This window comes from Chaetodon auriga, chromosome 22 (genome assembly GCF_051107435.1).
Source record: "Chaetodon auriga isolate fChaAug3 chromosome 22, fChaAug3.hap1, whole genome shotgun sequence".
Lineage (NCBI taxonomy): Eukaryota > Metazoa > Chordata > Actinopteri > Chaetodontiformes > Chaetodontidae > Chaetodon > Chaetodon auriga.
This window is the reverse complement of record NC_135095.1, coordinates 17826478-17841264: the sequence shown is the minus strand read 5'-3', so window position 1 is coordinate 17841264 and position 14787 is coordinate 17826478. Positions and strand designations below refer to the sequence as shown.

The 14787-nt window shown below is 43.7% G+C and overlaps 1 protein-coding gene across 8 annotated transcripts in view; it reads left to right on the top strand.

Annotated features, from left to right (window-relative positions):
- Positions 1-14569, top strand: part of dgki (diacylglycerol kinase, iota) — a 61277-nt gene extending 46708 nt beyond the window's left edge. For 3 of the 8 annotated variants that reach the window (XM_076722899.1, XM_076722900.1, XM_076722906.1), the window contains exons 22-34: positions 543-605; positions 2164-2264; positions 2877-2956; positions 3232-3276; positions 3860-3929; positions 4049-4089; positions 4175-4299; positions 4508-4533; positions 5684-5721; positions 6382-6502; positions 6974-7019; positions 7293-7392; positions 7892-14569. In XM_076722899.1, the coding sequence (XP_076579014.1) occupies positions 543-605; positions 2164-2264; positions 2877-2956; positions 3232-3276; positions 3860-3929; positions 4049-4089; positions 4175-4299; positions 4508-4533; positions 5684-5721; positions 6382-6502; positions 6974-7019; positions 7293-7392; positions 7892-8005 (970 nt within the window). In that variant the 3' untranslated portion in view covers positions 8006-14569. The remainder of the gene's footprint in view (positions 1-542; positions 606-2163; positions 2265-2876; positions 2957-3231; positions 3277-3859; positions 3930-4048; positions 4090-4174; positions 4300-4507; positions 4534-5683; positions 5722-6381; positions 6503-6973; positions 7020-7292; positions 7393-7891) is intronic. The other 5 variants (XM_076722904.1, XM_076722903.1, XM_076722901.1 and 2 more) reach the window with 4 other exon arrangements.
- The last annotated feature ends 218 nt before the right edge of the window (positions 14570-14787 follow it).

Genomic DNA, 14787 nt, shown 5'->3' with positions numbered 1-14787 from the left:
CTCCTCGTCACTGCTCCTGTCCTTTCTCCTCCTCTGTTTTTCATTTTCTCTCCTCTCTTGGTTGTCCTCTCCTCTTATTTCTTTGTCTCCTCTCCTGTCTCCTCCTTTCTCCTCATGTCCTCATTTTTCCTCTCCTTTCCGTGTCCCTCTTCCCTCCTTCCCTCTCTTCTCCTCCTCATCTTTTTCACCTTCTCTCTTTCCATTTGCTCCTTGTCTCCTCTCGTCTCCTCTCCTCTCCTTTTCTTGTCTGTTCCTCTCCTCTTCACTTTATTTCCTCTCCTTCTCTTCTCCTCTCCCCTCTCCCTTTTCCCTCTACCTCTCCTCATCTCTCCTCCTCTTCTTCTTTTTTCTTCTTCTTCTCTTTTTCCTCATCTATCCTCTGTCTTTGTCCTTCTCTCCTCTTGTCTCATCTTCTTTCTTCTTCTCTCTGCCTCCTCTCCTCCTCCACTCCCTCTCCTCTCTTCTCTGCCATACGTTCCTCCTCTCTTCTGTGTGTGTGTGTGTGTGTGTGTGTGTGTGTGTGTGTGTGTGTGCGGCGGTAGTATTCAGAAGGTGTGTGCAGCTGATCTGCGCCGCCTCTCTGCTCCCCCAGACTCCTTCTCTGTGTAAGTACCTCAGCCCTCTGTCACTCTACTTGGTGTTTGTGAGCGAGTGCGTCGCTGCTGTTCGTCTCAGGTTCGACCGATATTTGACTCCATGACACTGAAACAGTCAGTCGGCGTTTATGATGAGTTATGATTCAGTTTAATTCACATTACAGCCATTTTAACCCGATTTACCATCATTTACAATCCTCACTGTACCAATAATAATAATACTAGAACTCACTTTCAGCCTCATTTTTAGGTTTTATCTGCCATGATGTCTGTTTATTTGCACCTGTTTCTTATAAACGCTTTGCTTTATTTCTACATATTCATTTTTGTTTTTCATGTTTCTTTATTCTAACTAGTTTTTCAGTACAACTTCAGGAGCATGCTACATAAATAAAATGTCACGAATACACCTTTGAATCCTGCAGCAATTATTTTCATACTCAATGAACCAAATATGTATTTTTGTATTCATTTAACCAACAGTCCAAAACTCAAAATATATTCATCTTTTAATCGTAAAAAACAGAGAAAAGCAGGAAATGTTCACATTCGAGAAGCTGGAACCTGCGAATGTTCATGAAAAATGACTTGAACAATCAGTCGCTTTGCACAAACGTCGCCTTCGTTCTCATAACGAGCTTCAGCCGACGTGAACGCTGAAACTGTTTGCAGCATCAGTCTGAGTCAGTGTTGGTCGAACCCAGGTTGAGTCGTATCGTGTTGAATGTGAGTTTGTGTTTCGTGTGTGTTAAGTTATCCAGTGTATGTGCACAGAGAGAGAGAGAGAGGGAGAGTGTATGGCAGCATGCTGAAGCCTTTTCTCTTCTGAATGTGCTTCTGCCTCTTGTCTTGATGTCGTTCCTGCTGTCGTCCCTTCACCTTTGACGTGACCCTGAGCCGCGCTCTGGTCAAACCACTCCTTCGCTCTCTCTTGACGTGCTCCCCCCAGAAAAGCTGTGCTCATAAATGTGCTTCAGCTGTGACTGAGGAAAACTGACATAACGTTAATACACTGTGCTGTGATTCCACAGCCGCTCTGTTCCTTTGCAGGTGAGGTTTGAGCTTTAGACGCTGGGTTCTTCTTCCTGTCCTCCTGTTGTAGTTTTGCTCACCGCCCACCATCTTCCTGACGTGTGTTCTGCCTTCATCATCCTCCATCCTCGCTGAAGGCACCGTTGCCCACAAACATTGACTTTAAAATGTGTCGGCCCGCCTCGACCTCAAACGCAGACTCAGGGCGGTGTTGCAGGAGGACGGCAGAGTCCTTTATGTTTACAGTGAGAGCTGTTCACACCTCCAGTCATCAGTCAGACCTTTTAACTCGAGCTCAGCTGTAAAACGTAGAAGAAATCTGAGCCGTGTGAACATCAGCGAAACGAGGCAGACGAGGAATTGAATGTCGTTGTGCTGCAGAGGCTCAGACTTGGTGTGTGATGTGTGTGTCTGTGTGTGCATGTATGCATACGTGTGTCCTTACCGTTGTACATTTGGACGTGTCTGAACCGTGTGTGTGTGCGTGCACGTACATGCACGTGTGCGTGTTTCTTTTTTTTTTTTTTTCTTCCAGTCCTCACGCAGTTCCAGATCGTCTGCGTCTGCGAGTGAATCGGATCAGCCTGCAGGAGTACGACCGACTGCAGTACGACAAGGAACGACTGCGGGACATCTGTAAGGCTGCGTGTGTGTGTGTGTGTGTGTGTGTTCTCTGAAATCAAAAAGCTAGAATCAATATTTTTATAGAAATAATGGATAATATGACTAATAATATGAGAAAGTGGTCTCACAGCGATGAGTCTGACTGCAGTTTCTCTCTCAGCTCTGATGCTTTTTAGCATCTTTTAGCTCATCGTTTCGGTTTTCCAGCCCACAGCTTTACTGTTTGGCTTCACTCTCTCAGTTCTCAAAGTGTTTTCAGTGAAGAAGCTCCACAGAAACCCGCTGTGGGCAGCCTGCCGAACAGCAGACAGCAGGCAGACACTGTTAGCATCTAGCTGGTGAACTGCTGTTTCCCTCAAGAGTCGCTAGAGACCAGAAACAGAGCTAAAGAAGCGAATATTGGACATGTATTCATCAGGTGGTGATAAATACAGCTAATGCTAATGCTAATGCTAATGTAGTTGCACGTCTGCTGGATGTGTAAATAAGCAAACAATGATCTCAGCCTTATAATGTGATCAGATGTCAGTGACAGCTTGTTTCTGCCTCCCACCAGGTGCCCGAACACAATAAATACAGGTTTAACTCACTTTTTCAATGCGTGTATGTGTGTGTGTGCTGCAGCCATCCCAGTGGGCATCGTGGTGGTGAGGGGGGACTGCGACCTGGAGACGTGCAGACTCTATATAGACAGATTACAAGAGGCAAGTTCCCCCCCTTCATCGTCGTAATTATGCTCGTCATTACTTTGATTTTCCTCTTCCTCCCCCCCTCTTCTGTTTCTCATCATTATTTCATAATGCTTGCAGCGTCATCCCTCCACGAGTTATTTATAGCTGGACGAGCGTCCGGAGCCACTGGGAATGCAGAGCTGCTCTTTAGCTGTGTGTCTCACTAACCAGCTCACATCTGTGGAAGTTTTTGATGTAAATGCTTTGGCTGTGTGTTAACTTTGAAACCTGTCTGCTGTGCTTGCTAGGACTTACACCAGGCGCCATCTACTGGCCACAGAGTGCACTATCAGGTATATGACTTTTGGGCGTCTTTCTGCAGGAAAAGTTTGGTTATTAGTAGTTTTGAAGGGTTTGAACTCTCCCTCTTTCAATATCTGTGTTATAATTTCAAGGAGTTTCTCCCTGAACTTTATTCTTGCAAGCGTTTGGGTTATTGTATGATAGTCATGATATTTTCAGCGATGTTGGCAGCTTTAAGATAAAATACTGGGTTTCACTACACCTGCAAAAACAAGCTAAATAAAGTGTTAAAAAGACTAAAGTCCTCTGCTGCCACACTGGGAAAAATCTGGACATGTGAAATATCCACTAATATAATCATATTTATGATCTGTGGTGAGGGAAGGGGAGAACACCGACTGGCTCACATCCACTTCTTCTATTTCAGTCTGGTTTAAACCACATAACACACGGCCTCATTGTCCCGATTGTCTCCGTCCTGCTATCAGTTGTTCAGCTGCTCAATAAGAAATCTTTATTCTCTGTCTGGATTTCTCTCTTTTGCTTCCTCTCTCTTCAAATAATCCCCCATGTAAACTTTTCTGCATGTAGTTTATTGTTCAGTGAAGGGATGATTAGTCTCTTTGTCTCCAGGATGAGAGCAGGGGCGTCCCCAGGACCAGTTCAACCAGTAGACTCTCTCCCAACTGGAGCTTCTTGGACTGTGAGTGTGACCACAGACGCAGTTGTCGGTTTCAGATTTTGGACACCACCTTGATAGACAGACGTCCGTAACATGTTTTCAGAGTGTTTCCTGCTGACATGCGTGTCTCTGCTCTGCAGCCACGTCAGCCGACCGCTTCTACCGCATCGACAAGGCTCAGGTAAACACGCCTCATCCCCTCCGCAGCTTGAACTACTAAAACCACCCAATGAACGTCTGACTTTGGCTGAAATGTGCGTTTGTAGGAGCACCTGCACTTTGTGACCGAAATCTGCCAGGACGAGGTGTTTATCCTGGACCACGAGGGACCGGTGGCGAGCCAGGCGGCGTCCACGGGGATGCCCGATCTGGTGGTGGAACCGACTGCCGGGTACGTCAGCAGACACAGGAAACACACACGGACGACGTTTTCAACATATGTGCATGAATTCATGATTAAACGAAGTGTTTTTCATACACTCTGACAGAACTTCACACATGAACCACACGAGTTTGACTGAACTGTGTCCTGCTGAAACAGAGTGTTTTTCTACAGGAGTCAGTCACATTTTCATTCCCTCTGTAATTTCTTTTCGCAGCACTCCCTTGACGTCTGAGGAACAAGGTAGAACACACACACACACACACACACACACACACACACACACACTGCTTTGTAGCCGTAGTTCAGGGCAGGTCGTCCTTCAGAGGCTGCGAGTGGAACCTGCTGCCCGTCAGAGATGATGTTTAATTATTTCCTCGTTGAGTTACACTTTAACTGAGAAAGACGCTGATTCGCTCTGTTTTTCAGACGCATGCCTTTACAGCCTTCGGGCTCTTAAACCTCCACGTTCAGGCGCGTGATGATCAGAGCAGTAGTGTCTCTGTAGACTCTGAAGGACGTTTACGTCAGGAATAAATCGCTGTGGTTCTTGGGACTCTCCAGGTCATTGAACCAGTTGTTCCGCAGACAAACATGTCCTGACTTGTTTTATGTTTGTCCACTTTCACTTTTGCCAACATGTGCAGCAGCAAACAACACAACACTTAGAATAAGCACAGAAGGCGCTCTTAGATTAAAAGAGCTTAAGTAGAATCGATTGAATCTGTGAGACCAAACACAGATGGATTTGATGCCTTTGACGAGACGAATTGTGTTTTCTTGTTCTGTTTTTCAACTTCATAGACGAGTCAAATTTGGCTTCTTTAATGCCTCTCACACCCTGCAAATTACTGTTCAATCTGAAATCCTGGTCTGTGAAGGCCTCCAGCACACGTGCAGTGGATTAAAGCAGGTATTTGAGTTGCTTTGAGGTCATTGTTGTCATTAAGTATTTTTAGACGTGCTATTGAGAGCAGAGACAAAGCTACAAGGAAAACAGCCTGAAATAAGCCTTCAGCTGCCTGGAGGAAGCACGGACACACAGACAGTGACAGAGCAGAAGGAAAGTGAAGGAAAAAGTCCAGGCCTGCAGAGAGTCCCTGCAGAAGGCCCCTTTGATTTTCTCACTTCTTTCCTTTGGAACACACCAAAGCAGAAATATGACCAGTGAGTAAGATGAGGAGAAACATCCCCGAACTTTACTCAGGCAGCAGTTAGTCATCGCAACTACAGACAGTGTTTCAACACAAAGGCAGACCTTTGTCGGAAAAGAGGAAGGCGTGTTTGCAGACAAACAGGTGCGTTCAGGGAAGCTGGGAGAAGTCGGTGAACCGAAGCCTTGTTCTGCAGTTCGAGCTCACGTGATGTTTTCTGTGTGTTTGTGTGTTCGCAGCTCTGCTGTCAGCGGCCTGTACCGGAGACCTTTCCACGGTAAAGTGCAGACAAACTCTGGAATGTGTCTTTAGAGCCAGTCCGACCTGTCTGGATCCGCTGTGGTCCACTGGGGTTTAGGAAGATTCAACCAGTCCGAGTAGCTTCACCGTCACAACTCGTGGATATCTGCTCCACCTGTCTGTCACCAGCTAATGGAAGAGCAATAATGACTCAGCAAAAAGCCAGTTCATTCATCTCTGAGCGCTCACTGAGTTTCATTTCAGCAGCTTACTGTTGGACTTCAGGTCTGAAGGCCTCGTTTCTGAGGAGTTCAAAGTCTTTTCTGCAAACGCTCTGAAGAGCGAGCGCTAAAGTTAAACTCATTACAAAGTTCATGTGTTGTCTGTTAGAAATTGCCAAATCTTCTTGTTTTGAACTGTTGGTTTGTCTTGGTCAATACACACAATAACAGTAAAACAGTCATAGTAAAAGTCCTGTAAGAGGATGAAGGAGGAAGGTTTGGTGCAGATTTTAGTCTTAAGATGCTTTTAGGAAACGAGGTCCTGCTTTGTTTGGAGTCAGCAGATGAAAACGTGAAGCAGATCCAAAGACGGCCACCGTCACATCATGGTGACAGCGTTTGATCAAAGGTGTTTCTGCACCCAGAAGCTTCACGTGAGGCTTTTAATGAATCTTAATCCGCTTCCGTGTCTGCAGCTGTCCGAGTGCGTCCATCGAGGCGTCAGCTTGTTGGTGCGAGACGCTGGAGGCTGCTCAGCGTTACACATAGCGGCCCAGAACGGACACACAGACCTGGTCAGCTACATACTGCAGCAGGGTGAGAATAATGTGCCTGTAGTCCACAGGAAGTGTGTGTGCTGCTTAGAAATCTGTGTTTGCTTTATATTACTGAAGAGGCCTTGGCCCACCGTGTCTCACCTCTGTTCTGCCACATTTGGGCCTCGTTTGTTTACAGTAATTACATCAAGGCGCCACAGTTCAATCCATAATGCTGGTGTTTTTCTAAATGCTACGTTGTGCAGCTTCAGGCTCTTTTTATATTTGATGTCCAACCACACAATGAAGTCATTACACAGTTAAACACAAGAGTCTGTTTGCAGGTCATGAGGAGCATTTAAATACTTGCTTAGAGCCTTTTGAGGACAAACCCTCAGTGGTCATATTGCATTATGGGTAATGTAGGTACAAAGAAAGAAAAAGGCACAGAAAGATGAAGCTGTCTGTGGTTCAGCTGCATCACTTCTGTTCTTACTGAACTTTTGATCGATTCCTGTTTCTTCCTCTTCAGGCTCGAAGGTGCTTCTGGACCTGACAGACAGAGAGAAGTATGTTGGGTACTTTCAGTTTCGTTTTTCTAAAGGACCTTCTGTGTACAAATGTGTGTTTGATCACGTCATCGTTGACAGTTTGAAGACTTGCATGCAGACAGCTGAGTCCTCTGTTATCTGTGTGTGTCTCTGTGCGAGCTTCCTTTCTGTAGTCAGTGTGGTCAGTAATCTTTACAGCAACCACAAGCTCTCCCAGCTTATCTGTGTGTGTGTGTGTGTGTGTGTGTGTGTGTGTGTGTGTGTGTGTGTGTGTGTGTGTGTGTGTGTGCGTGCGTGTAGAGGGGACACTGCATTGCACAAAGCAGCCTCAGAGAAGCAGCACATCGTCTGTCGGTTGCTGGTGGAGGCCGGGGCGTCGCTCGAGAAGACCAACTTCCAGGTAAACACACACGCACACACACACACACACACACACACATGTTTCTCATCAGGCCAGCTGAGTCATGTCAGAGCACCAGCATCATGTAAATGACCTGCACAGGAGTTCCAGGGTCTGCTGACATGTGGCTTTAAGTCAGTGTGTTTTGTTCCATTTAAGCTGAACCAGTGACTGCAGGGAAATTCATCTGCAGCAGATTTGACAGTCCATGAAATTTAATGTCATTTTTTAAGCAAAAATGACAAAAGTTCACTGATTCGGCTTCAACAAAGGGAAGATTTTCTGCTTCTGTTTGTGTGACGGACTGAATTTAAACAAAACAAGCAATTAAAAATGTCAGCTTGAGTTCACTGTTTTTGATATTTTAATGACAAAAAGATTCAGAAAATAACTTGTTCTAAAATTAAAATAAATGTGCTCTAACGCGCGCGTGTGTGTGTGTGTGTGTGTGTGTGTGTGTGTGTGTGTGTGTGTGTGTGTGTGTGTGTGTGTCCACCAGGGGAAGACGCCGGCGGACCAAGCGGAGGGAGACTCGGAGCTCGCCACCTACCTGAACGCCCAACAACAACACACATCCTCTGCCACCCACGAGGACTTGGAGACGGCTGTCTGAGGCGCGCGCACACACACACACACACACACACACACACACACACACTCACACTCTCTGGACTCTGCACACACTCGCACTGGAGACGAACCTGGAGGAGGAAAATGTAAAAAACGGAGCAGAGAGTGAAGGGCAGCGTCTCCTCAGACGGATGAATGAGACGAACCAGAGGAGCGAACGGCTTCAGCTCACAGCAGCTCTGCAGCGGACATTTTAACCGTCAACTATTTATTTGTATTTATTTATTCATATTCTATTTATTGGTTGTGCTGATTGATTGACTGCAGGACGATTAACGGTTCAGGATGCAAGTGCACTTTGAGCAGCCGCCGCGGGCGAGAGCCGAACTCATGAAAACATGTTTATTTTGCTCACAGTTCATATTTTAAGACTCAGTTTACTCAGTAAGACGTGTTGAAAATAATCAATAGAGCATAAAGTTTCATTTCAGAAGTGATTAACATGCTAAAGGCTTGTATGTTCAGCCCATAAAACCTGTGTGCCAAAGACGTGGTGTCATATCCATCCCAGTAACGAGCTTCACATCCTCATGAAAACTGCTTTCTGTGAAGAAAACGTTTCATTCATGCTGTTTCCTCCTTTGACGACGTCATTAAGCTCAGAAATCAGAAATTATCAGACGTTCAGAGCAGCTTTAAAGCCGGAGCTGCTTCACACAAACAGAGAAATCAGGAAACTTAAAGGCAACAAAATCAGCTTCCAGCGTGTGAGTCAGCGTCCGGATGCTGAGGGAGGTGTCATCGCCGGGTCGCTCGCTGATTCAGGGTGGAAATATGTGTTTCACCAGGTGATGTTTGACCTTTTGAAACTCTGAAGTCTGTCTTTGGTCCAGCTGCTCCTGGCAGGCATCGATCAGCTGTAAGGTGTCAGAACGTTCGGGAGCTGCTGCTTTCTTCACCGTGTTCAGCCGTTCAGCCGCGAGCGCAGACCATGTGACTTTCAGAGGAATGAACAGACTCCATGTTTGGTCCTTTTTTCAAACCCAGACTTTGTATTTCATCACCCTCAACCATCACGAGCTTCTTACGCTTTCATTCCACCGTGTGTTGGACTTGTTGCTCTCAGGAGTTTGAATACAGACGGCTGGCAGCTGACCTGCACATACGAGCTTTCTTTATGGAGACATTTAACAGATTTAACAGATTCATTTTAATTCATCTGAATAGTTAATCTAGAAAATCAATTAGCAGATAAATCAATAGTGAAAATAGTCTTTGGTTGCAGCCGTAATTCAAAGCATCAGAGGACTAAATCATTTTAAACCAAATCAGATGAACACGTTGCACCCAAACGAGTTTTTATCAAACAATCAGTTTATTAGTTTAGTTCAGCCATAAGTGACTCAGCTGACCGTGGACGACGCACCAGACTCTGTTTAAAAAACAGGCGTTTTAAGATGAAACCTAAAACATCTCACCCTTCAGCCGCCGTCACACTTCACACCGGGTTTGTGTGTGTCTGGTACTCCTGACGCAACAAGGCTCTTCACATGACGCTTACGTGTGCGTGTGTGTGTGTGCGTGTGTGTGTGTGTGTGTGTGTGTGTATGATAATTTCCCCATTCCATATCAGATCTGAAAAGAGAAGTCAGTGCAGCTGAAAACAGAAGAGAAACTTTGCTCTCTGTGCAGCCTGTACAGACTGTGTGTGTGTTGTGTTACAGTAGTGTGTGTGTGTTTCACGTGTGCGTCATGTGTATCTCAAGTACACATGCCCGAGTGTGTGTGTGTGTGTGTGTGTGTGTGTGTGTGTGTGTGTGTGTTTGCAGCATTTATCCAAGAAAAGAAAAATCTGAGCCATATTCAATGCAATATGAATAGATGACGTCTCTTTGCATTTCTCTATTAATCGTTTACATTACATTAATGTTTTGAACATAGTCGACCATTTAGCACCGAGGAGTATTGAATGTGCAATTTTACTTCAGTGCTGGTTGGGTTTATGATTGTCTTTTCTTTCGTGTGCATGTATGTCCGTGGATTGAACTTTGGACCTGCCCTGTGAGGTCTCTTTTTGATATAACCTGTTGTAAACTAAGTGTGAAGTAGGACCTGCCGTCCCGAGTGCTCGTGGGCTCGGGCGTCGCCGTCGTAGAAGTCTGGCTTTAAACATTCAGCGGCTGCAAACATTCGCAGCATGACTCAAAGGCTTTTTCTTACATTCCATGTTTCCATCGGCCTTTTCTCTTCAAACCTGCACAGATTTCATTTCAGCACAGCTTTTATTGCACAGCTTCTTTCCCTGTTTGACACTCAAAGTCGGCTCACTCGAAGTCTTAGAAGATAGAAGTTACTGTCCAGTGGTTCACTTTTCAGTGAATCGAAGTGTAGACTCTTAATCGACCGTCCTGTAAGCGACATTATTTTATATCTATATCTATATACTGTATATCTATATAGATATAGATACATAGACAGACAGATATAGATATGCATGTAGTTAGTAGATTTTCAGTACTCGTGCCGCTGCAGCGCCTGAGCTTCCTCAGCTATTTGCAAATATGAATATGTTTTTCTACTAAACTCTTTTTCCATTTATTAAAACAAACATTTATCCTGATTAACATGGACTAATTCAATAATTAGTCATTTAAAGGGGCATTAAATGCACTAAGTGGTTCATCTAAAGGGTAAATCTCCTGAGAAACTGACCCTGATGACCCACATCAGGGACGAATCGTCTCTGGCTTTGACTTCAAACTCTCTTTTTAAACTCTAAATCAGCTTTTTGGAAGCGCAACAGTAAACGAGTGGAGTGACGCTTTAAATGATCAAAGAGTTAAACAGGAAGTCAAATCTGATCAGACATTTAAAGCCGGTTTTTGATAATATGCATAACATGTTTGGGCGTTTAGGGCGAAGCTGTTGCCCTAAATTATGTTTCTGAGGTGTCCTGATGTACAAATGTAACAATATTTACGTTTTTTCTTATTCGATAACACTGAAATTACAGACACAATATACAACATATGTAACGCACCCAAATGATAAAAAATAAGCAAAAGATTTTAAAAAAGGAAGTAATGATTAAAAAAAAATCAACAACTCCACAATTTTTCTAGAATTTAATTTACACATTTTCTATTCAGTCAATTGAACTTATACCCGCCAAAATAAAACACTTCCTGAAAAGAAAACGAGAAGTCAAACTCCAGCCAATCAGAAGCCACTTTTTCCATGAGTGTATGGACCAAGATGAACCTTTTTCTTTGCTCACTTGTTGAGAATAATTCGGCTTTCGTAGAATTTGAGTGTCTAGTACTGTTTAAAGCGTCTAATTCAGGGACGTTGAGGTATAAAAAATATGTTTTTACACAGCTGTGATTTTTTTTTTAATGATCATTTTAATCCAAAACTCACGACAATCCTTTGTTTTAAATATATGGGATGTTCTGCTGCTGCACTTCTGAGTAATTCCTTAACTAAACGTTCATTTCAAGCCTCTCAGACCCAAACTTTCCCCTCATGTTTTTTCCCCACAAACGTTCCCGATGCAGGACTTCTACGATGGCGCCGCGGTCCACCTCCGACACTCAGACGTCTCTGAGCGGACAGACGTAATGTGTGTAAATGCAGCTGAACTGTCTGTGAATGGTTTTGACTTTTTCTATGAAGTGACTGGATGTAAGCTCGGCCCGCTCTGAACGACGCGCACACACGCTTCTTATCACTTTCTATTGGGTAGAAACATGCCTTTGTATTAAACTGTGTCTCTCATCAGTGTTGGTTCTGCATGGCATTTTCTGACCTCCTTGGCATTATGTTCTGGTAATGGCATACAGGATGGCATTATTGTTGTTTAAATTATTAAATTATTCTAGTTTTAAATGATTTCCACCTGAGTTTCCTCTTAGGTTTGGATGTTTTTTCTTTTGCTTTTGTATTTCTTTTTTCTCTGCTGATGATGATGGAATTACTTGAAGTTTGTTGTTCTATTTTTTTCATTTGTGAAAAGAAGATGTGACGCTGTAGTTTTTCCTCTGACCTTACTTCCTGTTTGAATGATTGGTTGGGAAATCCACTGAGTTACCAAACTGCCCAGTTTCCTCTTTTCTTAAACACAACCAAGAAACTTTGATTGAAGCTGAAAAAATCAGCTGCTCGCTATGAAGAAATCACTTGAAAGTTTAAACAATCAGACAGAAAAGTTTGCTGAAGACGCCCCGTGTAATGAAGTCACAATGTCCTTTATTCCTCTTCTGATGAGTAAGTTTGACTTCACACCGCAAATATGCTGAGATGCTGCTTTCCAAATATCTGAAAGTGGTCACCACACCCATAGGAAGTGTATGTCAGCAGGCTGACGAGCTGTGGATCACCCACCCGGCCGACAAACGGCTCAGAACAATCAGCTGTTCAAGCAACACACAAGAAAAGTCAGAGGGTCTCCACAGTCAAAGTTCATGACAGTATTTCAAGTTTGGACCAAAGTGGTGGACGTAGCAGCAGGCAGCCGACAATCACTCACAAAAAACACCTGAAAATCTTCTCTAACACAGTTTTTTCTTACCTTACACGAACAAACGTACGTTATCATTTAGTCTATGGACGGCTGTTCACAGCAAGTTTAGCAGATATGATTCGGTCCAGTGGACGCACCCAGACGAGTGGCGTCAAAGTGTAATTCTGGTGTTTTTAAACCCGGACCCTGTTCGTGCATCCAGTTCTTTGGTGTCTAAGTGACTGATAGGCACAGAAAGCTGTAGAATGGGTCCAGTTGGCTGCAGCGTAATGATCCGTCAGAGCACGTCTGATAAAGCTGTCTGGTTTTGACTGGCGGGCTCAGATTGTTATTCTGGGATGCATTCATGGTCAGGATCCCTGCAGAGATGGACCTTTTCAGACAGCTCACAGGGAGCTGAAGCACTTTTCGCTCTCTCCACAGCCACCAGACAAAAACAGTCATTTTCCCTCTCAGAACACAGGAGCTGCTGTCGACTGTGCAGACAGCTCCGTGAACATGTGGAGACTCTTCGTTGTTGTCCTTAAAAAACACTGATAGAGACGACGTAAGGTAGAACGTTCAGTAGAGTTTCCATCTGAGACTTTAAAGGTCCAGTGTGGAGGATTTAGTGGCATCTAGTGGTGAGGTTGCAGATTGCAGCCGTCTGATCGTTATGACAGGGTTTGTCATGTTGGTGTTTTTTGGATAATATTTTGAAGAAGTCACTGTATGAGACTCTACTGCCAGTACAAAGTTTAAATGCACAGTGGATAGTATTTCATTTTTGTCATAAACTTTATATCTGATGGTTTTATAATCAGGTTGAATTCAAACAGGGACGAGCTGCATTTACCGGCGTGCCGAGACTTGCTGTCCGGTGATTTTTCTGTGGTTTTAAGTCCATTAGCACCTTCAACAGAATATGAACTATCACCCAGATTTCTGTGCAGAAACACCCTGAATGTGACACTTACCTGTGAGATTTATCAGGTAGCTGTCAAGTCAAATAGCAGCGCAGTGAGTCACAGCCGGGAACTCCCTCAAAGGACGCGATCGGCGTGAGGAGTGACGGGCTCACACGGTCCGTTCAGGCGCCGCTCCGGGGCTCTTCTTCATGTCATTTACAACATTCACAACTTCATGATCAGGTCTTGTTTCAATATTTGGATTATCATGAAGGTATACAGGTGTATGGAAGTCCATCATGGCAGGAAAAGAAAAACAAAATACATGAAGAGTTTGTCATAAAAAGTCTTGATTAGTCAAAATTTTGACTTTTTATCTACACAGTGCTTTTTTTATATATCATTACTGACTTTTAATCTAGACGAGAGGTTTTCAACTCTTTTTTTTTTTTTTTTTGCTTTTAACCCTCCAAAAAGAAGTAATATCACCAGCTGTATTCTGTCAAAAGATATCAAGCTCAAATCGAAGGTCTTTTGTCTTTTATTCTGGTTTAGTGTGGCTTGTAAATCAGCCTGCAGGTTAGTCATGTTAAAATTACTTCATGCAGATGAATCAGACGCTGCAGCAATGTGTAACGTCAGTGGATGGAAAGAAGGTATAAGAAAGCTTCACTTCTTGTAAAAAGGAGGAAATCTGCACCCAGTTTCTGTGAAGATTTCAGACACTGTCGATTTCCTTTTCGGGGTCCAGCAGTGGTTTAATCATCCTGTCAGAGGGAATGTGAAAACCTCATCGTCTTATTTTAGGTCGTCACACTTCCTCTTTTCTCTCGTATGAACTCAGTGCCAAAACTAAAGTACTTTGATGTTACATGAGGTTGTTTTAGCAGTGACGTGTCACACAGGCAAAGACAGGTTTCATTTTCTATCATATAACAACACAAAGTTCTGGACGTTTCTATCACAAAAAAAAAAAAAAAAAAAAAAAAAAAAAATTCCCTTCCTTTCTTTTGTGATGAGTTTGGTGGTTAATTTACTTTCTAATGTTCATGGGAAGAAATGAAAACCTTGTATATAAATTCGGGAGGCGGGGTGACAAAGCATGGCCGATTGTACAGTTGTAACATTATTTGAGTGATCTTATCATTTTAGAATAAATAAAATTAAGTCACCTTGTTTACTGTGTCAAAATCTTTCAGTTTCACTTTGGCTGGCTCTGCTTTCAGTTCCCAGAAATCGTTTGTGTTTGGTGAGAAAAAGCACTTAAAAGTTCTCAGATTCATCGTGTTTTTGTCTTTGCTGAAGAATCAGTCCGCTGCTGATGCTGTGGCCACAGTTTCATTCAACATTTTCACTTCTGAGTTGATTTTGAACCAATAAACTAATCGAATAATCTGAAGACTTGGCATTTTCTTC